The 25,183-nt window shown below is 34.4% G+C and overlaps 1 protein-coding gene across 1 annotated transcript in view; it reads right to left on the reverse strand.

The window, feature by feature from the left end:
- The window catches only part of LOC147078892 (tolloid-like protein 1), a 332,831-nt gene that overhangs the window by 4,409 nt on the left and 303,239 nt on the right, over window positions 1–25,183 (reverse strand). The window contains exons 7-17 of the mRNA XM_085951264.1: window positions 20,221–20,451; window positions 18,757–18,897; window positions 15,677–15,883; window positions 14,560–14,678; window positions 14,028–14,167; window positions 9,902–10,107; window positions 9,171–9,343; window positions 8,033–8,216; window positions 5,137–5,308; window positions 4,306–4,420; window positions 3,034–3,214 (exon numbers count right to left, since the gene is read on the reverse strand). Coding sequence (XP_085807390.1) covers window positions 3,034–3,214; window positions 4,306–4,420; window positions 5,137–5,308; window positions 8,033–8,216; window positions 9,171–9,343; window positions 9,902–10,107; window positions 14,028–14,167; window positions 14,560–14,678; window positions 15,677–15,883; window positions 18,757–18,897; window positions 20,221–20,451 — 1,869 coding nt within the window. The remainder of the gene's footprint in view (window positions 1–3,033; window positions 3,215–4,305; window positions 4,421–5,136; window positions 5,309–8,032; window positions 8,217–9,170; window positions 9,344–9,901; window positions 10,108–14,027; window positions 14,168–14,559; window positions 14,679–15,676; window positions 15,884–18,756; window positions 18,898–20,220; window positions 20,452–25,183) is intronic.

A 25,183-nucleotide genomic window follows, 5' to 3' on the forward strand; every position in this document is an offset into this window, starting at 1 on the left:
AGAATCATATCTGGAGTATCGAGCATAACTGGCTGAAAGAGTAGGCTTGTGCTGTCGAAACCATATAAGTTAATAAGGTATTGTTGGAAACATAAGTCAAGCTTGGAATCCGAATCAAATATCTTAAAAAATCCTGATTCCATGAGCCATTTCATGATAATAATTAGTATGGACTGGTGAGTCAGTTTTCTTATTAATATTCAATCTTTGCAGGCTGGCAACATTTTATTTAGGTTGGTATAGATATTTTTTGTAATAATAGATACTATTATGATTATTTATTAGTGTTCATATGATTCAAACCATTTCCCATAGACTGTGAACTGTTTTGTCATTGTATACAATTAATACATGTGAATGCATTTGAATTCAATATGCAACTTAATATCTTCCTCATACTGAAGCTCTTGAAATATATTTTTGTCTTTATATCAATCATAGGACTTGTAGCACATGTGCACGTGCATGGATCTACTGGCACCAATTAATAGTGTGTAAATTAAAATATCGTGATAATAACTGTTTACAGGTAAAAGTGCAGACTGTCTCGCCAATCTGATTCTTCAAGCGTAAGCGAGACGCGTTGTTGTCCTTGTGTAGTGCGATTCGATAGGTTGTTAAAATTGGTAAATTGGTAAAATGCTCTGCGCTGTGTAGTTCCTATTTTTTCCGGCAGGTTTTCCATTATCATTCTACTGTGCAGGCGCAGATATCACACAATTTAGAAATCTTGTAACTTGCACGATAATAATATGTGTTTACACATGCATTTTCCTGTTATGGCCGCAATCATGGCCCCCACATCTTGAAGCAGGCCCCCAGGCCAGGATCTTAGGCAGGTCTCCCTACCCATTGTCAAGGTTAAAAGCGGTGGGACGCCCTATAGAATCCTTTTCTAAATGTTGTTTCAAATAAACTTAAGGGTATTCGGTGTATTTTTAGCGATTTTTTGTATTGTTGAATAAATCCATTTAAATTATGGAGTTGTCGAATATTGACACACAGAATTAAACCAATTGGATATTTTAAAATGTCAATACTCCTTAAGTAAAATAGCGACTTTTTTCCCCATTAGAGTAAATGTGTGTTTATCCCACTTTGATCAGGTCGACCCGCCACGCTGGGCCTCTCCGGAAGATATATAATCAGAATCATCTTCTTTTTCGACCATGTCCACCCCTTGTGAAAAATGACAATGTATGTATAGGTCTCTCAGCCAGAGTTGGTGCGAACACAGATACGAAAGATTGTGTGTATTAGTGCATTTCTGAGGCAACGGGCATTACACAATGTCTATGAGAAACAGCCGTTTGTCTTGCTTACGCCTACTTATTACGCTTATAACGAAAAGAGGACAGCATGCATATACGTTGATGTCGTTAAAACATCCTTTTTGTAAACAATCCGTCTGTATGAGTAGGTATTGCTTGGCCTCAACTCTTGTTAACACATCTATACTACCTACATTGAAATAAGTATACTTAAGGGGGGAAATGCTCGTCGAAGGTCAAAATTCAGTTTTTATTGTATTTTCAAACCATGATCCTGGACACTCCTTAAACGTTGTAGATAATCTATTTATATAATTTTGAAGCCTTATTATCCTTTATAGTTATTTTAAGCATTTGATGACTGCATAAAGTATTTTTGCTACATAAAATAGTATTCTTTTAAACCTCTCGCCCCAATGTTTTAGAATATAGTCATATTTCGGTACATAACTGTGCAGTGGTGTTAAGATTTTTTACATTTATTAATTTTCAAACGCATTTATAAAACTATTAGCATAATTTATTACGAGATAATTTTTGTAAAATATTCACGATAAAAAATTATATTGATAATCTCTGTGATCCCAAATTTGACAAGAATTAGGCATTTTATTATTCAAAAAATCGGCAAGATTAACACATTTGAAGATGATTCTAAAGATACTTATTATAAGCTATGTCTTTGACCATTCAAGTGTGATAAACATCTTATGAATAATGATTGCTTTATAATAATTATTGACCTATGAATAAGGTAGTGTTTTTTTGAAATACGCCATTTCTTTTATCATTCCCCAGTGGTTAAGCTACAACATACGGCCGTAGCCATAAATCGACAAACTATAATTAAAGTAGGGAGTAAAATTATGTTAACGCGCGTGTTTGAACATGTACCTAACCGATTTCTTTTTTAATTTTTTTTAAACGGTACATGTTCAAACGCGCGCGTTAATATCATTTTACTCCCTACTTTAATTATAGTTTGTCAATTTATGGCTACGGCCGTATGTTGTAGCTTAATTACTGGGGAATGACAAAAGAAATGGCGTATTTCAAAAAAACACTACCTTATTCTTAGGTCAATAATTATTATAAAGCAATCATTATTCATAAGATGTTTATCACACTTGAATGGTCAAAGACATAGCTTATAATAAATATCTTTAGAATCATCTTCAAATGTGTTAATCTTGCCGATTTTTTGAATAATAAAATGCCTAATTCTTGTAAAATTTGGGATCACAGAGATTATCAATATAATTTTTTATCGTGAATATTTTACAAAAATTATCTCGTAATAAATTATACTAATGCTTTTATAAATGCGTTTAAAAATTAATAAATGTAAAAAATCTTAACACCACTGCACAGTTATGTACCGAAATATGACTATATTCTAAAACATTAGAGCGAGAGGTTTAAAAGAATACTATTTTATGTAACAAAAATACTTTATGCAGTCATCAAATGTTTAAAATAACTATAAAGGATAATAAGGCTTCAAAATTATATAAATAGATTATCTACAACGTTTAAGGAGTGTCCAGGATCATGGTTTGAAAATACAATAAAAACTGAATTTTGACCTTCGACGAGCATGTCCCCCCTTAAGCAATTCTAACAGATTTCAATCAGATGTTTATAACCTTTTCTGGAAAATGTACCCATTTTCCCGTTTAGATTTATATAGAGTGATATATTCAATTGTCTGCAGTGAATGAGTTAAATCAATACATATTCTTATTTCAAAAAAATTGATCACCTGTGGTGTGGGTTGCTGAGAATCCTTTCCTCTGGACACTGGCATCGCTTTTGAAGACCATAAACATTTGGTTGGAATTAGCGATGATGGGATGCGGTACTTTGCTCCCACAAAATCTGCCCAGGGTTCGAGATTCGGGACTGTCTCCGTCGTACACTACTACATGGTCGTAGGCACACTCCTGAAAGTACATTTCAATTTTGAAGGCACTCAGAAATTACTCAGGAATAAAGATAAAATTATTATTTACTTAGAGCCAGATGCATAGATGTCAAATTAGGTTATAAATTTATACTTAGGTCAGTATCTCTTAAAGAAATTCATATAAATTCTGTTAGTGACTAACACCGCAACAATGTGCAGCAAAATTAAGAAACACTAGTGACAGCATCTGTGAAAATGTCATAGTCATTTGCATTATGTGTACATATTTATCCAATTAAATCATTGATCCAACAATCATTACATTTATTAAATTATTGATTATATCGTCTCTGTTCTGGCAGAACACACTAACTGGAGAATAGGTTTTGAGTAATTTACTTTGAAGTTGTTAAAATGTTTGAAATGGTGTATCATGTGAGTTTATTAAGTAATCGTAAAAAGGATGACTTTAAAATAAAGACTGTTCATTTATTAAGAAGGTTCCCAGACAGTAAAGTTTGAAATAAGGAACATTTTGGTATAACTAACTCAATATGTCATTTTTAAGAATTAGTGTCTTCTGCCAGAACAGTGACGATATTAACTGTGTGTTTATTATAATTTGTATTCAACTTCAACAGGGCGTCACCAGAACACAGTGAAAAAATTCAAACCTCACTGCATGCGTACAATGATATCAATCTGGTTTCAGTCGTTTGAATTCATATTTAATACTGCTGGTCTTCCGTGTTTGGGTAGATAATGAGTACCTACCAAAACAATCTTGTAACTTCCATATTTTGTCTGTTTACTTGACTTCTGATTATTATTAATTATTTGACAGCTGTCACTATTGTTTCAAATTTCGCCAATAGGTGAACCACTCGTTTCGTTGGGTGAAAAGCAGCTGACTAACGCATAACCCTACTCATTTTAAATAAGTGCTTCTATGCATTATGGCCCTAAGTAGGTAATAAATTAAGTATTATTTTTTCAGAGTACCCGGTGATATGCTAAAGTATCTATAGCTGAATTATTGAAAAAGCTTAAGAAGAAGACTGGAAATCAGAAAATGCAATGAATAGAATTTAGTAATAATGGTTTGGAAAATTGATGAGACGAACATACCTGGTGTGGCTCCATTTCAAAGACAGTGAACAGAAGTTTTATTCTGTGTCCCGGAGTTGTTGTGAAATGCCACACGCAATCTTTGCGTGAGGGATATTGATCTGGGTAATTAGGACTGGAACGAAAATATTTGTGCGTAATTATATTGATTTATTCCACCATAAATATTACCTTTTCATATACGGTATCCCAAACAATATCTTGTATGAAATAATATTAATTTTAATTTATGCTTTATTGTCTCTTATGTTGCGGTGTTATTTGTTAGGTACAGAAGTTATTTACAAGCGTACTGTAGATCGGAAATGAAAAATTTATATTTTGATGCCTTAAGTTGGTATTTTATTATCTGGAGCAGTGGCGGCTCCTCTAATAATGTACAAGTGCATTGCACTCCCTGCATTTTTCCTTGTGTGAGAGACCACTCTAATTGTAATTAGGAAGTGGAGACACCATTATTCGTGACATATGTTGTCGCCACTGAGTATGACCAATAATTTATTTTAAATTTAATAAAAAACATTTCAAATCATTTGTTGCCTTGAGATACCTACCTATCTTACCTATGTATCATATCTTTAATTGTCATTTAAATACCAATTTAATTCAAATATTTTTTTGGCATTCACTCTTAGATAAAGAAAGTCTTCAACATTTGCCACAAAAATTTAAAAAAAAAATTACCTATAATGAATGTGTAGAATTTTTGTTAAATAGAAAAGAATCAGTCAGAAGTAAAATGATATTATGAATAGTGTTGAAGATAAGTTTGTTAAATATTAATGTGTACATGCAGAATTCTCTGACAATGGACAGTTATGAGATGATTACCTGTTTATGGAGCCCTGCGGTTGAGTGACTTCATGCTTGCATCCGCCTTCCTTGCAGTCGTGCTTGTTGTCGTCTATCATGAAGCCATTGTGACAGGTGCACACATAGGAACCCATTGTGTTGGTGCATTCGTGTTGACAGCCACCATTGTTTACAGCACACTCATCATTGTCTGTCAATATGTAAATATTGTTAATTTTTTTTTAATTAAGGACATCAAAATAGTATCAATGATTATAAATATGTATGAATATCAGTTTTGAAGAGTGGACGGAGGCTGTTAAGATCCAACATAAATAGTGCACACTAAACTTTGTCAGTCATACTTTTCTGTTTCTATTAAACTATGAATTGAATTTATATGCACTCTCAATTACATGCCTGGTCCACAACAGGAAAACTGTCTCTTCATGTCAGGCATATCAGGCACTAATAGCGAGGGCTGTGTGGTTGGTCAATGCACTCCCTACTGCCAAACAAGAACTTCTTGTCCACGTGTTAAAACTGTAAACTAAGAATCCCTTCCAGTAAAGCTAATCGCACTTCTGTTTTCAAATGAGGAACCCCCCAAATTTATCATTTCTTTTTACGCTGAAGGTTTTTATAATAAAAATATATCTAAAACAATCGGAAGTGATGTTAAAATTATTATTGGTAAATTTTTGGTTTATTGCAACGAAGAAAAGAAGTCACATCTGAAAAGAGACCCGATACATTATTTAAACACACCTCTAGAACGCGTTGCCGCCATGACAGGTATGGCACTGAGAAGTCTACTATATGCGACTACAGCGACTTCCTGTTATCGCCAATTTCTTGTTGTCGGACCATAGAGATGTAAACATTTTTAGTGGTGCGCTATGTATTTTGCTTATAAAATTTTATTTTATTGTATAATTTGTATTTTTTGCTATAAAATTATTTTTTGGCTTGTTTTTTTCTCTACTAACTTGATTTACCTGTTCCTGTCTAAACCAAACCATCATAGTAGGGGTAGACTGTGGAAATTCGACAAAAATAGTGTACACTTTGTCAGTCATACTTAATTGTTTTCATTGAATTAAGAGTACAATAATTAATCGCAGATTATGTTGGTTAGTTTTTAAAATTCAAGTTACCTCTGCCTAACCAAACCATAAAAAATAAAAACATAATATTCTTCTATCCGGGGCTTTTTTTTAAAAACAACAAAGGTGCCGGAACTCACATTTTCCTAACCTTCTTACCTACTAAAGAAAATGAAGTAAGTTTATTGAAATATCATTTAAAGCAACTTTTCCTATGCCACGAACCGCATGAAATTAAACAAACCAATATAAATAAACAACTAAAGTTGTAAAAAATAAAATTGTAAACATTATAATATATTTGAATAAATGTATAAGTATACCTAGTGATTTCCATGACCCTACATCCTAAAGCGGGCCCCCTACCTATCACTAAGGTTTGTCACTGTTTTAGTCTTCAACGAAGCTCTTATTGGTATAATAATTAGATTCATTTGCGAAAATTCGCGATCACATTCGCCTGAAGAAATGGTAATAGAATTCAATGCATACATCAAACGCGGTAGTTTTTCAGGATGTCTTTTCATATGAGATGATTCAGGAAAATTAGCTTGTACTATAAGCGCGAACATTGTTTCGTCTAATTGCTTTTGAAACATTAAAAATAATGTGAAAAAAGGTCCAGGAACGCCGTTCCACCGCGTTACATGACAAAAAAACCCCTACTTCTATATATCTAAAATGATGTATGATTTAATGGCATAATTTTAGATATTTTAAAGATAGACGAATATTTTTTGACTATCATCTCTTTTGGCTTTATTTACGCACAGTTTAATTGAATTTAAAAACTTGCCTATACCCTCATTCTAGTGATATAATGATACCAGATGAAGGTGTCCCACAGGGCGGACCGAACCATCAACTTTCAATAACACCACAGCCTACGTCCACTCTTCGCAGTTCTCGCAACCCCCGGCCGAGCGGAGCCTACCTCCACTGAAAATTCGAATTTCAAATTCGTCTGCGCTCTGTCGAAAACGGCCGCTCGCGCCGCCACTAGTCAATCCGTCGGTAAAACAGAGGTTCGCGACCGACAGCAGGAGGACGCCGCGGATCTGTTAGTTGGATGCGTGCGATAAAGCTCTCTCTCGCCTTGGACGCCGACTAGCCAGCAGCATCTCAAGCATCAAGTATCTCCAGCAAACAAAAGACCACCTCGGCAGCACGCCAAGCCGCAAGCCCTGACTCTCTTGCCTCTCAGACGCCAAGCCAGCCACAAGCATCTCCAGCTCAGCCAGAAAAAGGACCGCAAGCCCTGACTCTCTTGCCTCGGCGCGGAACAGCCAGCATCTCCAGCCAGCAACGCCGCGTCTGCAGCCCGCCAAATCGACATTACCCATGACCGAATATTAAAATACCGTGCAAATAACTAACTACGATAAAATAAACCAGCCTCAACAGCATACACCGTGCGTTTCTGTCTCCCACCCCCGCTTCTTTGGCCATGAAATTATCACGGTCTGCCATCTCCGCCTAAGCGCGAAGAAGGCTTGTGATAATAATATATGCCTTTTCGCTTCAAATGAATGTTCTTCCTTCGCTATAACAATAAATAGGTCATGGTACACAAGAAATATATTCTTCTCTCATGGTCAATTTTATGTCGCAATGTCACGTAATGTGAACAAGTGAACAAACAATCAGTAAAAACAATGTCATTTAACTCTGGACAGGAGAATAACAGTTGTAGGTACATTTCAGTTTTTTTTTTATTTTAATGTGATTTATAATCCATAAAAGAGTGCAATTTAGAAGAGAAGAAAATAATTCATAAGGAAACTTTTGCCAAAGCAAAAGTTAGTAGATAGAACATGAAATTTACTAACCAGTAAAGTAAACTGCAGAAAATCCAGACTTCTGCACACTTTTATCAGATGTGAATATAAGACGCAGGGCATTTCCTTCGCTCACTACAGGAGCAGGGATTCTTGACCCGCAGTATACTCCATGCCGTCTCAATACCTCGGCTCCCAGTTTACTGTGTACCGTCAAACTGTCATACTCACATTCCTGCAAACATTTTTCAATAACACTATTTTATTATATACGACACGTGGAAAGAAAGGATGGGTGAAAGTAGAATATTACACATTGTGTTACAAGAAAGATTTGCTGGCGGTCGACCTTGCAAATGATGGAAAGATAGCTGGACTTCAATAAAACAGATGTAATGATCTACAATAAGTATAAAAAGAAGTAATATTAAATTAAAAATTCCAAAAAGAAAAACATTCTTTGTCCAAGTGAAGCTTGTTATGTTAAAAAAAGTCACTAAAACTAAAGATGATAATAGGATTAGAATATGTTGACGCCAATTATCATGGCATCAATCCTATCCTATATTTCCACCCTACCTATTTGACTCATTGTTGTCATCCAGGCGCTTTAATCAATTAATCAGTGACTGTTCAACCGTGTTTGCAATAGTAAGTTACATGCAGACTACGAGAGCGTCAACACTTGCACTAGTTTGACAGCCATACCGTCATCAAAGCAGTAATTCATAAACAGTCATAAACTCATTACCCACCCACCAATCTGCCACAAATTAAGTGTAACCGTGAGAGTGATCATACTATTTGTGTGAGTGCATTAACCCGGGACCAGCTCACATAATCCCTGTGTAATCACCCTCCCCTAGCATCCGAAACACCCTTCCTACAGTCCACTAAAAATGGTCACCATGAAAATGGTCCTTCAAGCTGAATATATATTTATATTTGAATGTAAAATATCTGCATAAATTAAAATATTATAGTGACCATGTCGGAACTTCTGTTATTTTAAATACACCGTTTTTGTAATGAAATCACAGATTGTGACCATCTGCCATGTATTGGAAGGTAAGCCAAAGTGTAAAGGTTGCAAAAGCAGTCATAAAATCTGACTGTTTCGAAAATACAATGTAATTAATTTATATGTGCAATATTTGATAGACTCGATCAAAAATGTGTCGTACCTTACCTGTTGGTAGACATTGTTTCCCTCGAGATCAAAGTGGGTGAAGTTGAGCGTAATACGGTGTTGGGGTGGTGCAATGATCTCCCACATGCAACTCTTGCCTCCAGGATACAGCTCAGGGAAGGATGGACTTGTGATGGTGCCGTTCGCATCATCAAACACACCACCGCAGGCATCTGAATAATAACACAATATAATGGTGGCTATTACTTTCAAAGTTGATAACTTCATTTTTACTTATTTTTATTGTTTTTGATTCTGTAAGTAGGTACTTTTCCATCGTATGTATATTCTTAAAACTTCAAATCCACCTCCATTTGTTAGTTAAATAGAATAAACCGGAAGTTGATTGAAAAGTCATTTATATTCATCAGCTGCCATTTTTTTATATTTGACAGCTAACTTCTTAATTTTATTATTAATTTTAATGGCGTTAGGTACATTTTATTTTAGTATTCGCTTTTTCTAATTACTGTGAACTTAATATGTTTGCAAAAAGAAAATAATATTATATTTGCTGTCATAATAATTCTACTTGACGGTGTTCTGCAATTATCTCAAAATGACGGAATATGGAGATAACTGACTTTGAAACTAACAGTCTCAATAATTAGGAAGCCGTATTATTGAGGTTTATTACTGATGCAATATTTCCAGGTCATACTAAGTTTGTATGGGCTGGACACCATAGTATAATCACAATAATCTGTCTTAAAATGTTGTCAAATTATTACCTTCACAACTCTTCCCATCCGAATGCAGTTCATATCCTATATTACAAGAGCATTCGAATCCTCCAAGAGTGTTTATACAGTCATGTTGACATCCATGTTGCTGCACCGCACATTCATCTAGTTCTTTCATGAATGTCGCCGAGAAACCAGCCTTCTGTACCGATCCATCCGACACAAATTTCACCCAGAGTTTGTTTGACGTTGACCTATAACAAATAAAAAGTATAACACAATTATTATTTCTCTATCTTGGCAGGGGCGGATTTATCGGTACTCTTGAGTATGCACAGGAGTAGGACCCGTGCTGACAAGGGGCCCCAAATCAAAAAATAAATATATAGATATATTAAACACATATAATTTAATACCTCATAGCATCTACCACGACAAAAATAAGTAGTTACCAAATTTCAATGAAATTTGTGAGGCACTTCACAGTGGCACATAAATGCGGGTTCGAGTCTCGCCCGGCGTTGTATATCGTCGCCGTATACGTCAAGGGAGCCAAGCCACAAATTTGGCGAAAATGAGTAAAGTACACAAAAGCTTTTTAAAATCATCATAGATGCAGTGGTCAATGGATTTAAGCCACAAAACTCTTTTGACTACCACACACGTGTGCCAACTGTACATTTCAATATTCAGTGGTCAAGAGATATAACACACATAACTTCTAAGATACTTATTTTTTTAGTTATTTGTACAAAATAATAAAAAGATAACACCACAAAGTATATTCTATGTTCAAAGTTTCACCGTTATATCTTAAAAAACAAAAAAAATCATTAAAAAAATGTTACTTTTTTTTGTCACACAAAATCTTTGCGCGCCTGTTTCTCAGCATTATGATTTTGTGGACTGGCTCCCTTGACATCTAGGGCAACGATATTTATCAAAGATCTTTATAGTAGGTATAGGTATATCTAAGGTGTTTTCAAATTATGTATGTTCAATTATGAATGTTACATTCTTAAAATTTACCAAACTGTTGATAACTTAGATGGAAATTGCTGTTTTTACAATTCATATTACGGATACATTATTTTATTTCAAAGAAGGAATATTGTAAGTAAATCACTGCAGTCAATCTTATCAGCACTTATGGCTGTAAAATTATTTAATTTCTCAAATCATTAATTATTGTCGAATTGTGAAATTTAATGGAATTAACAGATAACCTCGAATACCTACATACCATTCAAAAGATAAACATTCAACCAAACGTGAAAGTGTTATATTTATGATGGATTGAAATGAAACAACGTGTTTTATGCCGACTGTGAAGACGGAAGAGTGAAGTTTATTTCCGATCATAGACAATACAATAAGTCAACAAGCTTACACGTTTACATAATAGATGTCGCTAGTGGTATTTTTGAGCATATTTCAACAGAAAGATATTCAATGATACTGATGACTTCAGAACAATATGTTTACTTAGTTAAAGAATTTTTCGGCACTGTTTGGTTATCAGGAATACAGCGGAAAACACATTTTGAAAATAGCCATATTGATTTCTTAAAAAAACGAGACAAACCAAAATGTGGCTTCAACTAACTTGACACTTCTAGATTCTTAGTGGTTATTTTTGAAGAGTTAATCAAAAGAAAAATTGGTACTGTTCTGTTATCAGGAATACAGCGGAAAACACATTTTGAAAATAGCCGATAAACTGGATTATTTGTTAGGTTAACCTAACCAAACCTAACCTAACCTAACCTAACCCAACCTAACCTAACCTAAACTAACCCAAACTAACAAAGTTAGGGTTAGTTTAGGTTAGGTTAGGTTGGGTTAGGTTAGTGTCACCACCTACCTGTAGGTAGGTGCCTTCGCACAATAAATTGATTAGTAATAAGCCGACATGTAAACCTGATCTCTAACTATACGGCTTAGTAAAACGCCTAAAAACGCTTCCTTGTCGAATCACATATAAATTGTTTATCTGTTCACAGGTTTTTACGCTACCCGTTCGGTATGTAAACGTATCGAACGGGGCATCGATTGCTACGAGCAGGGTAATGCAGTGTGAAAGAATGATGGATGTAAAATTGCCTTGTTCTGTACAATAAAAAAAACCTGTGACGATGTTATTATAAAGTGTTAGATATAAATGTATTATGTAACTGTATATTAGTATAAAAGGGGAAGAATGATTGTTAAATATAAAGAGACGAATGCAGTAGCGAGAGATTATTATAAGAGTGTATAAGTGTAATTAATATATTTTGTAATAGTATGAAAGAAGAAGAATAACTGTTAACATAAAGAAGAAGAACGCGGTAGCGAGTGATTAGTATTAAAAGTGTATATAATTAATTAATATGTCATGTGGAACACACTAATCGAATAGTATTTCGATCCGTAAACTCATTAATAGCAAACTAATAATTATAGAATCAATTATCCGCGAGTGGCAACACTTAAAATTATAACGCAGCAACACCTACCAACGCGTTGGTATGGGTGTGCCTCTGTGCGTGTATACGAAAATGTTACCGGCTAAAAAGTATCCGGCGCACAGATTAACTCAGAAAATAACGCCTTAAAGTCTCTAGAATTCAACTTTTCGGAAATATTATTTCATTATTGTGTTCCTAATTAGGGTATTTATCGTCTGTAATATAAAGCATGAGGAAATTCGCATATTTAAGAAAGAGTAAATTCTTGATAGCAACAGACGGGAGCTTCGCCGATTTCTAATAAAATAAATTAAAATCACGACCTTTATGCAGCTGTGCGGTGTAAAGACAGCGGCTAAAAATAAGGCAATGCGGGGGAAATATCGCCGATCGATATACTCTTAGACATTGAATTGCGAATTACCTCTATGAAGAAGTAGTATTTTGCTATTTTTCGGAAATAGTAAAATATTATTTCGTATTACTATATAAGACGTAGTTTTAAGATTAAACTGTTATTATTATAAATGTAATATTGTAAAAGGTAAAGGCAACAGACAGGTTTTACGTCGTAAAATCACAAATGTTTATGTGAAGGTCGATGGATAATGATTACAGGGCCTATTATTATGTCAATAGGTACCTAGTAAGTAGTTGTAAATGCATGTAATTTAAACGCTAATCAAATCGTGTGTTTACTCCTGGCATAAGACTAAAACCGCGAGTTTATGCCGGAGATAGCTATTTAAATGCTCTAAATAAATTCATATAAAATCCATAGAATTAGATAGACGATATTTTATAACGTCAATATATCCATCCACGTGCACAGAATATATTATCTCTTGATACTTGGTCCTTCTGACAAACCAGTAAATTCTTATTAAATAAACAAGAGGTAACATGTAGTACGAATTAACGGACATAGTAGAATCTTTGGTCACCCCTTCTCAAACTCTTTGGACCAATTAGAATAAGGGAGGCTGCTATAAAAGAGGGCGCATCCGAGAGATTTTTATCAGTCTACCGGATCCTCCCTCGGGAACAAGTCTCATCTCTACTAGCAGCCTCTCTTCAAACACTCTGGACCAGTTTCACCAGTTTCGCCGCGCATCTCTTCGCTTCTTGAACGCCGAAGTACTACCCGGTGAGAGTTTCACATCCCGTTTACCTACGGGTGGGAAACATCTCTCGCGTTCGCAGTCATCGGTCGCCACGTTTGCTTGTCTGCCGCCTTCACCTACATTGGCCTGTAAAATATTATCTACTGGACGCTACATACTGAAATATAAACGAGTCATTATCGACTTTTTTCAAAAGGAAACATCGTTATTATTAATAACCCCTCCACCGACTGAGCTAGGAAAATACATCAACGAAGTGCGCAGTGGCGTATCGTTGAGGGGGTGTTGTTATTAGGTTAGGTTAGGTTTGGTTAGGTTAACCTAACAAATAATCCAGTATATCGGGTATTTTCAAAATGTGTTTTCCGCTGTATTCCTGATAACCGAACAGTACCAATTTTTCTTTTGATTAACTCTTCAAAAATAACCACTAATAATCTAGAAGTGTCAAGTAAGTTGAAGCCACATTTTGGTTTGTCTCGTTTTTTTAAGAAATCAAATAATAAATAAATAGACCCGGCAAGCAGCTTAATTTATGAGAAATTCCTGATTATTTTGTATAATATACCTAGGTACTTATAATTAGAAAAAATATCTTACCTTATATCTGGGGGAATTTTGTATCCACAGAAAACTCCCACTAGGGGACTGTCAGCAGAATGGCCGTCTCTGACTTCGACATAATCGTATACACAATTGTCATGATTTTCTACTTCAAATGATTGAAATTTCAGGGCCACCTGTGAAGAAAGAAAAATAATTTAATGTTGTAACATTATTTATTTATATTTGTATGACATTTTATTAGTGAAGGTGCATAATGAACATATTTTATGTTTCTTCATATTATTTTTTCAAATTATCGCCTACCATCTATGTACAATTTTCAAAAGCTATCATTCTAATAATAAAAAGTAGATTTCTGTAATGCGGTAAATAAAATTAGCAGTTTCAGTTGTATTATTTTAATGAATGAATACATTTTTCTCATTCAGTAGAACATAGCTATTTAGTTTTAATTTCTTGTCGATAAATTATTCCAAAATACTTTTGTAAGATTGAATGTAGGTATAGTTGGAATGTACCTATTTATTATGTAATTTAGTAAAATAAATAATGACTAAATAAATACCTGATCTTGTGGTACTGTAAGTTTCCAAACACATTCCTTGTTGGGATGGTAATCGTCAGGATAGTTGGGTGACTCCAGATGGCCCCCGGCCTCCAAGTCTAATGCACCGCCACACACAGCTGAAATCAATGATTTAATCACACAGCTTTGAAGTATTTGCGTTTGAAGTATGTAACATCAGATCTGTATGGAATATATAGTAAAATATCTATTAACTTTAATCAATAGACTATCTGCCCGGTACTGCTCCCTATGTGACCAAATGTAGTGTGGTTTTGAACATGCTATGTGCCATGTGGACATGGTTTGTAAACTGTCCACCAAAGACAGCCACACTACGTTCATTAACACTATTGACAGTGTTAAAAAATATTCATCTCAATAATATTATATGCTAGATTACTAATTGAAAGTTTGTCAAGGTAAGTTTTCATTCATAATACAGTTGAGCTCGGTTATTACGATCACGAATATAGTGAAATCTCGGATGTAACGAGGAAACATTCGTTGACATTAATATTTTCAGTTTATGATTTTCTGCATACATTTATTCACTTTTATAACGAGGTACTTATCGGATATACCGAGCTAAAAATCGTCAAAAATTTTCTTAAAACTGTTAATGTGTTGGTCGTGGAAAAACTTTGACGCTCAGCAATAAAATCCGACCGGACAGGATACCGCCGGGATCGAATTACATTTATGACGCTAGTTAAGTGTCTAAGTAAGTACCTAATTGGTGTTTTCGCCGACAACATTGAAAAAGTTTCCACGCATATGGTTGAAATTGCATGTAAAAAATCCAAGGTTTGTGAAGTCAGTAGGTACCTACCAGTGTTCATTACAATAAACAACTTCTTTTGTAGTTTATGAATGCCATGCTTGTTTCGGGGAAACATTCTTATTGTGTATTTTTGTTTTAATTGCAATTTTTTGTGTTATGTGACCGCTCATTTAAAAATACCTATTCTCTGATATAACGAGTAACGCTTATAACGAGCAAATTCAGTCGGTCCCATCATCCTCGTAATAATCAAGTTCGACTGTATTATAATATCTGAGGCCGCATAATAATGCCAGGGTATCTCACTGGTCTACATACAAATCTTTTGGATACCTTCATAATAAGCTGTAAATCCTTTGTGAGGGTGTGGCCGTGGAGTTGACACGTAATGTAGCAGTAGACGGGGTCCTGAAGAAAGCACTGCCGGCACTTCTTTCCCTGCACCACAGAACTTCCCCAGTACTGGACTCCGCAGCCAGTAACCATCGCGCACTTCCAGATAGTCTGTCTGGCAGTTGTCAGACTTGTAAATGTCGAGATCTGTGAAGGGAAGTCATTATGATGATAACTTTCAATGGTGTTAACTGTCAAAAATATTATCAAAGTTACTAATCCAAAAATGTGTAAGGGATGTTTTAGCAAAAAGGAATTATTTATTTTATTAAATAATTTTGAAATTATATTCAGTATCCCAAAAGTCCGTCAGCAAGAGCTATTCCATGAAGTTACAACTATTTTTTGGTAGGGCGGTTAGTAAAAAAATGTACCTAATTCAATAAAAAAATTCATCGTCCCTCTCATATACATATAATTACAAATGGTCATTTACGCCGTTTTGGATTAAAAAAACTCGATATGCGAGTAGCCTAGAATCAAAACTCACATTCTAAAAAAATTAAGTTTTTGAGAAAATCGCAGAAAACCACTTGAGCACTATTACCACATATATGTAATGAACTTCCATCATTGTTATGAGAGGATGAGATGAGTGACGATTAACTCTGTATGAGATTAGCGGTTTACACATATTTTTTTAATGCTTCTTTATTATGCAAAACATGCCATGACATCATGAGAAATACTTATCAATGGCTAGTTAAAAAGGCCATAATGCCAAAATAGAATTCATCCTTCATTCATTCTTTAAAAACGACTTTTTGATACCCAACTTCTTCAGAACCACTTGCATCATCATCATCAGCCTGAATCTATCCACTGCTGGATGGAGGCCTCTTCAAGCTGCTTCCACTTCTCTCGGTCCTGTGCTTTACGTTGCCACGTACTTCCGTAGAACTTTATCATTTCATCGATCCAGCAGCCTCTAGGTCTAACTTGCGGACGTTTTGTACTTCTTGGATACCACTGGATGACTAGATTTGTCCAACAATTGTCTCTTCTTCGAGCTATGTGTCCAGCCCATCTCCATTTAAGGCTTTTAATAAACTCTATTACATCGCAAACCCTTTTCTGCTTCCTTATCCACTCATTCCTCTTTTTCCTCTTTTTGTCCTTTCGCGTTATGCCCAGCATGCACCTCTCCATACCACGTTGTGCTACTCTACTCTACTGTTGTGCTAACAGAACCACTTGCATATTTAACTAAAAATGACAAAAAATTAAATACTTACGTGAGTTTTGATTCTAATTGACGTATGAGTTGCTTAGAGTCATAACTCACATATTCCAAAAATCGAGTTTTGAGATAATCGCAAAAAAAACTACCAGAGCACTGTTTTTTGTAATTAGAAGTAACCCTTGAATATTAATGAGTGAGTGAATCGATTTAAATTTAAAAAAATATATAGTATAGTACTCTTAAAGCTGCAGACACACAACAGACTGTGAGAAATAGAGCTTCCTGATTGGTTAGAAAGGCCATGATGACAGGAAAAATGTGAGTTATGACACCAACAGTCAATTTTGTCAACGATTTTCACATGGTTTAAAACATTGATATACTACTAGATGAGCAGTTCCCATACAAGTGTCGTTTTAAAAATGTATCACAAAAGATATAATGCCGGCGCTCCATTGGCACGCAAGTCAGACGATTTACAGTCTTCTGACTTTTTTTTCGCGTGGAGCACCCCAGGTCTGCGGACTTTTTAATCCGCAGACCAGGCTCGTTGGATTTCAAACATGTTTGATATTTTACCTCCGAGTTGCCAGACTTTGTCCGTCGATCGCAATGCAAATTCGATTTGACATTAATACGCAACCATTCGGACCACAAAAAATCTGTAATTGTTTTAAACATTTTCATTGATTTATTTGTTAATTTACACATGATAAAATGAGAGATTTACCAATTATTTTTTTATTTGTATTTATGAAATTCATAAAAGAAAACGTAAATCTTGTGTTGTTTTCACTGCTATATTATTTTACGCAAGTCTACATATAAATAACACAAAATTATAGGGTTATCAGAAGACATTACGATAATCGCAATTTTTTACTTTTGACAGCTCGACTTTTTTATTCGTTCATTGATCAGTAGCAGGGCATAGACAAATCGGACGATTTATTGTCCTCGGACTTTTGGCTCGCCAATGGAGCGCTGGCATTACGAATATCGTCTTATAATATTTCCTTGTAGGTATAATGCGTTAAGACCGATAACATGGATTCCCGAATTTCACCCGTATTGCCCTGGCTGTAAAACTAAATTTGCGTTCTTGGAATAGTGAACCTAAGGGTTGCTGCAACGCAAAGCAGACAGAGCAAGTCGTCATGCGCTGACTATTAGTTAGAGTAAGATGCAAGCTAGTTGGGCTTACTCAGTAAGTTTTAACAAAGGCCGAGTCACTGAAAATCGGGCGTCATTTTAAGAAGCATATGATTCATCCAGTAGTATATCAATGGTTTAAAATGACTTGATAGCCAGCTATCTTTCCTTATATAGATTAATGCCTTTAAAATGACTTTGTATATTTAACTCAAAAATGGCTAAATCGCTAAATATAAGTTATAACTCTAGGCAACTCTTATATATTATCTATGATTAATTAAAATAAAATACAATATTATATAATACTTAATCCACATAATTAAATAACGACTGGGAAAGCTTTCGTTCATTCAGATAGAGATTTTCAACTGAAAATGTCCAACTACTTTTATTCCATCAGCCGAGATGAAAACCCAGCGGAGTGGCTGATAATCCAACAGACGGTTTTTATTAATATAATACCTGGGCAGTTCCAGTAATTATTATAATTGTGTTTAGCGCAGGGAAATGAGCATAGTGAATACGAAATTCAGCTCTCTAGAAACGATTCAAATGGAATATTACAGCACTTAGTAACACAGTAATTTGAATTTATTTTATGATTCAATCAAGTATTAATATTTTCCTTAATTATTAATTATGATTAGTCAAATAAAATTGGGTTAAGTTAAAAGTTTAATACCAGTTATATTTAGGACAATCCTCTCTCCATGAGTAGCTGTTATTCTCCATTCGCATCGCTCGCCATCTGCTGGTGGAGAACCACTGCTGTACGAGGGTGATGAAAACGTGCCGGAATTTTCTTGAAGCGTCCTTCCACATTCTTAATATAAAAAAAGATACGTAAATTACGTAAGAACATACCTAGTTATTTTTGTAATGGAATAATACACATGATAATTCATATCCGTAAATGCCTATAGGTAGAAATCAATGTGCCAACGTTCCTGTGGCCCACATATACGTATATTACGATATTGGATTTGTTGATGGTTCAATGCAGCGATACTCAACCTGCGGCCCGCGGGCCACATGCGGCCCTTTAAGCTTTTATGTGCGGCCCGAAACATATTTATTATCAGGAATTTCGTATGTCTTGAGATTCGTTTCGACTTTGACGCACAGATAGTGACGCCCGAAGAGGATTGTCATTATGGTCCACATCAGATCTGGTATAAGAGTGTTGCTATTGCACACGATTAATTTAAAAAACACGCATAATTTTTAAAATCTCAAAAATGTTTTGTAAAAAGGGGGGGGAGGGGGGTTTCATGATTTTTTTCGTCACACCAGTAGTGATGCGGCCCGCGTTACTTCACAAATATATGTACTTGGCCCGAAGAAAAAAAAGGTTGAGTATCATTGGTTTAATGTCTTAAATATATGTATGTCAATTCATTAGATACTACACCATATTCGCTCTTCTTATGTATAAATATATAACTAGAAGTTGTGATTACTTGACTGTTTTTAATTATCGAGATTTAAAAAAAAATATCTTGAAAATTCATGGTTAATTTTTTTAGATTCTCAAAATTCTCGAGAATACTTATCAAAATCATCTGAAGAAAAAAATGTCTGACCTCTAAATTTACTAAGGATCACATTATGGTGTTATTATTTTTTACATCTTCAGATTTCGAGGTAGTTTTTTTAGGTTTCTCGAGTTTCTCGACGATAGACATGAAAAAAATTCCTCTGAAGAAAAAAATGTCACACTTTTTTTAGCTCATACATGACAATATAACATGTTGATTTATAATTGATTTAATTAAACGTACCTACCATATATATTCAATTTAAAGTAAGCATATTAACAGTACCTACCTACTTAGTATTCATAAATATTCATCATGAACGCCTTAGTGTAAATTCTCCAGAAACCAGAATCAAAAGTATTCGTAATTTTTCGAGAATTAACACAACATAAATAATATAATTTCGACATGCACATCTACTGGGCTTCAGAAGTTGTATAGGTAAGTACATAGCTTTATGAGCAGAGGAGAAGTCTTCTTATTTCCACAAGACCAAAATTTTATTATTAGTGATATTATAGTGCAGAATCTAAGCTACTTACGGAAATAATTTTAGGTGCAAATAAAAATTGATTTCTTAATATTTATAGGTATTTTGTTTTACTTACTATGACACTTGTACAATAGATTAGTCTGAGCGATATCACTCTCACTCAGTCGCACTCTCTGGCCAATCTCCGGTCTCTTTCTTCCCCGCACCTCCAGTGGAAGAATCGTGTCCAAATACGTCCCTTTCGAGAATGTATTCCGAGCGTAGTGCATTATACTGTCGTAGTCATATCCTTGACCCAGAGAGTTCACTTCTTCTTCAGTTAGCTTGTTGAAATTATACTCCTGACCTGTAACGTCAAGAAAAATATTCTTATCGTCAGAGGCTGTGAGGATCCGAAGCGCTGACATGTTTTATAGGACGAGATTTAAATACAGACAGTTATGTTTGTTATTAATAGTATTATTTTAGATATATTATACTTAAATATATTAAAAACACTCTTCCTCTTATAGAGACGGAAACGGAAATTGAAGCGAAAAAGGGACATCCGATCTAGCTACAAGTCAACAGCATCACAGGTTCACTTAAGGCTCTTCAGATGGGGCAAGGTCTAAAACGATCGTGACTAAGCGACGCGAAGATTGAGCAAACGACGCGTGTAGAACAAAACATAATTTGTCATAAAAATTCAACATGCGTCCATTTAATGTTATGTTTATTGTTCTATTAGTAATAATAATAATATATTAATTGACATGTTTTCTTTTTCTAGTAAATGTGTAACGTTTTTTAGTCTTTTAGTCATCTTTACAAGATTTAAGAATTAATTCCCCCGACGCCATAACAAAACAAATTGACGTATTCACAGCTCGACTATCGCTCTCCGATTGGCAGCGAGTCCGAAATTTCGTTGCACCTATAATTGAAAATTATTTGCCGTTTCACTGAAGTATGCTCTTAAAGAGAACTTCACACTTCTACTAGGTACTTTAAATTCATCCAATTAGATAATTCTATGTACATGTTATACCTACTATATATCAAAATAAGCTTCAAATACTTAAATTTGAAGGAGTGTACTTTATAGTATTTATTTAAATTAGACTTAAATTTGGCATTTCACGTATCTCACATATTGCTGTACCTATCAATGCAGATATCTGAATAAAATAAAAATACTTAGTTTTTGGGTATCCACAAACAATACATTGACCATTATTTTATAAGATGAATAATCACGTAAAACACCGAAAAATGCATATTTAAGCTATATAAGCGAGCCGCCATTTTTTTTTGAGGTTACCAATAGAAGAATAAAATACTTAATAAACTTGTTACCTATACAACCATACGTAAAATCGTTCGATTCGAAATTCGAACTGTTTTCAAAATTCCTAATAGGTACGGAATGCATAATATGACTACAGTCAAAATTATCTGTAAGTATCTACTTAATATTTAGATTAAAATATAGATTGCGGCACTAGATGCTTCCTTACATCATCACCACTGATTGATGTTTTTCAAGCAACTAATATTGTCCTACAGGTTGGACTATAAATTGGGCTCTCATTTATGCCGATAAACGTGCGCTTGATGTATTTGAGAGAAAGGTGATACTTATGCATATCCAGAGTGTAGATCGATTAAAAATAAAACAACTTTTAGGATCCCATTTGCACTGACTGGCATAGTAGTAGAACTCTACTACCATGAGGCTTAAAATTTGTTCGGTGTGAATTCTCGGAATTGGCTAAAATTATCTTGAAGAGTATTAAATTTCATAGTATTTTTTTTAATGGATACACTGCATCTATTTATTCAACTTAATCTAAATCGTAGAGTATATTATTATGTGCATATACCTACTATGGGCAAAAAAGTATATTATGGACAAATGGCGTATGCAACATTACTTGAAGTTCTACAATCTCTTCCATGAAGAATCGATCTCCAAGTTCATTACGCCACGGTATACGCCCGAAAGAGTGTGGATAAAGAAAAACATGAGCCCACGTGGTGTAATAATGATTGTGCCAACATTATTTTTAATATAATAGGCTTAAAGCTTAAAATAAAGCTTTGACACTAATTACTTAAGTTCACATAAAGCTAAATGTAATGAAAAAATAATATTCTTTTTCGATGAGTTATTATTCAAAAAAGTATGCGTCACCATAAAATATTACCACCTCATATCATGCAGCGAAGTGACGCTTAGAAAGCTAGACGATGTATTTTATAATATTATAAAAAGCTCGATCCATGATCAGAAAGTTCGCCACGGTAGGAAAGCCCGCAATATTTCAGGTTTCACCCGTTACAAGGGTTTTCGCTTTGCGCTGGGAGATGGCTGTAGGCAGAACGATTATCGTCGCATCCGATAGGGATAGAATAAAAAAGCACACTTAGGTATCTACTATGTGACTTGCGATTTTAGAAAAAAACAGAGAAGCCAAAAAAAGCTTAAAGCTGCCGTGAGCTAAAAATACGTTTTTTAGTTAAGTACACATATCGTTTACTTTTATTAGCATATACGCGGAGGCTAACGAGTCTTTGATAAAAATAAAAAAATAAATAATATATATATACCTACTTATATAAAAAGCTAAGTCAACTTTGAAAAAAATATTTACTCAATCCAGCTTTTATTTATCCGCAAAATACTTGTAAATATAAAAATGTGCCTACTCAAATAATTAGTTTTATTTTCAATCTCTGAAATGGACTCTCATTAGACAAATAACCTTTAACAGATTACAGAGTGAGCATTATTTTTATTCGACTTTTAACTCAATTTTTATAATGATTACTACTCATTTTTAACTAGGTAGCTACCTAAATATTCACCTTTATAAATCTTTATTTTACCATTATTGTGTAAAACAGTGGTAGTAAACGTGTAAGGAAATATATACGCAGGGGAGCTCAGGCTATTAAAAAAAACTCCATACACTGTTAATCTAATGCGCTGATTCACAATCAAAATAAAAGATTCATATGCTTCGACGAGTATTTCCTTCAGTCGATAGCATAAAGCAAACCACATTTCTTGCAGTTAAAATACACATATATGATAAGCATATAAAGACGGTGTCCGGAAACTTGTACGTGTGCATTTCGCCGTAATACACTTCACCGTGAAATGTTGTATCGGAAATATATGGCCGTATATTAAAGACCTTTCAACCTCTTTTGGTCGTATAGTATTGATATACAATTCATGTCTAAATAAAACACGGTTCTTGTCGGTTTACACTTTACGGGAAGCCAGCAGCAAACAAATTTAAAAAATGGCCGACATACTTGATTATTTGTTTTTATTGTAGGTTTTCATTCTTGAATTCATGAATTTTGCCAAAACCAGCAATGAAAATTGAATTAGGTACTGTCCATATTAAATCTAATAAAATTGGAGACCATATACTATACGGTCATCTCTTTCCGATAAGAAAGCTTACGGCGAATTGTCCCACGGTGAAATGTTTTACGTACAATTTACATGTAACCTAAAAAAACAACTTTACATTCGATGATTATCAGTACGGAAAAGCTAAGTATGTAATTTCAAAAAATGTAAAATGTATAATTTTTTATTTTATTTTTACTATATATAATTTGAGCACTGTGGTACGAAAAAGTTTGAAAACGACTGGTGCAGTAATATATTTGTCTACAATATGTACAATATACAATGCGTACAATATATTGTTGTATGGTAAACGGATAATTATTGTGTTTATAAAGACTTAAATACTTTGCAAATTCATTAGTAAGCAACAAAGACTGTGGCAAGATGGAGAGTTCGGGAAACTGGAAAAAATAGGCGAGTGACAGGACGCAGTGGAGAAGTTTGAACGTTGAACCCTGGGATATAGTGCTGATAATGAAAAAAATAGATAACAACAAGTAAAAATGTTGACAATTATTCGTCATCGGTTTTCTGCAATAACACCTGGCCCGATCCAGATTTCCCTCTGATTAGCGACCGGCAAAACATCGAGAGTGTCGACAATTTCAAATACCTGGGGGTGCACATCACGAGAGATGGCATTTTGCAAAGAGATCTCGCTATCCGAATTAGAATGGCAAGAGCAACATTTAACTCAATGCGGAGTATCTGGGGCTCGCGACTGTACTTACATACATACAAAACTTAGGAGAAAGAGGAGATAAGAGAACGAATCAAGCAACCTCCCATCACATTGAAAGTGAAATGGCGACGTTGGACCTAGCTCAGCTACGTGCTGCGGATGTCAGAAGAGAACCTTAACCTGGCTTGCCTGTTTTTCAAGCGAACCGGATTCCGGCGTCCTGGAAAGCCGCTAAATACTATATACGGCAAAATTATGGGATGCTGGTATGACCTGGATGACGCAAGAAGACTTGCGAGCGACGTGTGTTGTCCATTGGCTCTGTGCGATGTGTTTTAAAATTAAACAATTATTTTTGATCGAGTATCAACAAGGTAAGTAACAGGTTATTTATATAGACTCTTTAATAAGTGTATTAGATACTTGCATATATATTACAAAGGCTGGCATCCAAGACTTGGAAATATTAAAATAAAGTAGAATACCAAGACTCATAATAATTTGATTAAAATGCTTCCGAGGAAAGTCTAAGTTTTGCAAACAAAATTCCACTACAAATTAATGTTATTATGTATACCGTCCTTTAGTTTTTAACTACTAATTGTCTTGTTTAAAATATTCATGTAGTTTGAAGATACGTAAAAGGGGCTGTAATGCTAATATGGGCATCTAGCGACACAGCATGAAGGATGCAATTTAAGACTGATAATTTTAAATTCCAAAGTGTTTTAAATAATCAAAACGTATCTGTCTAAATATATACCTATATTTTTCATGAAAATAGAATTATGAACTTACAATTATTAAAATAGTTAAATGTGCTTACGCTTAACGTATTCGCCTTAATATTTGGTAAATATTATTATATGATTATTTTTATTATTAGAGTAATGTCAATAAAGCTACAGCTTCCGTAATTTTGACCACACCAAATCTTGATTCGATATAAATAAAAATGATTTAAACTTATAAATAATTGTACTT

The sequence above is a fragment of the Rhyacophila brunnea genome, unplaced genomic scaffold, assembly GCF_057557595.1.
Source record: "Rhyacophila brunnea isolate RB1 unplaced genomic scaffold, BYU_Rbru_1.0 scaffold_10, whole genome shotgun sequence".
Taxonomy (NCBI): Eukaryota; Metazoa; Arthropoda; class Insecta; order Trichoptera; family Rhyacophilidae; genus Rhyacophila; species Rhyacophila brunnea.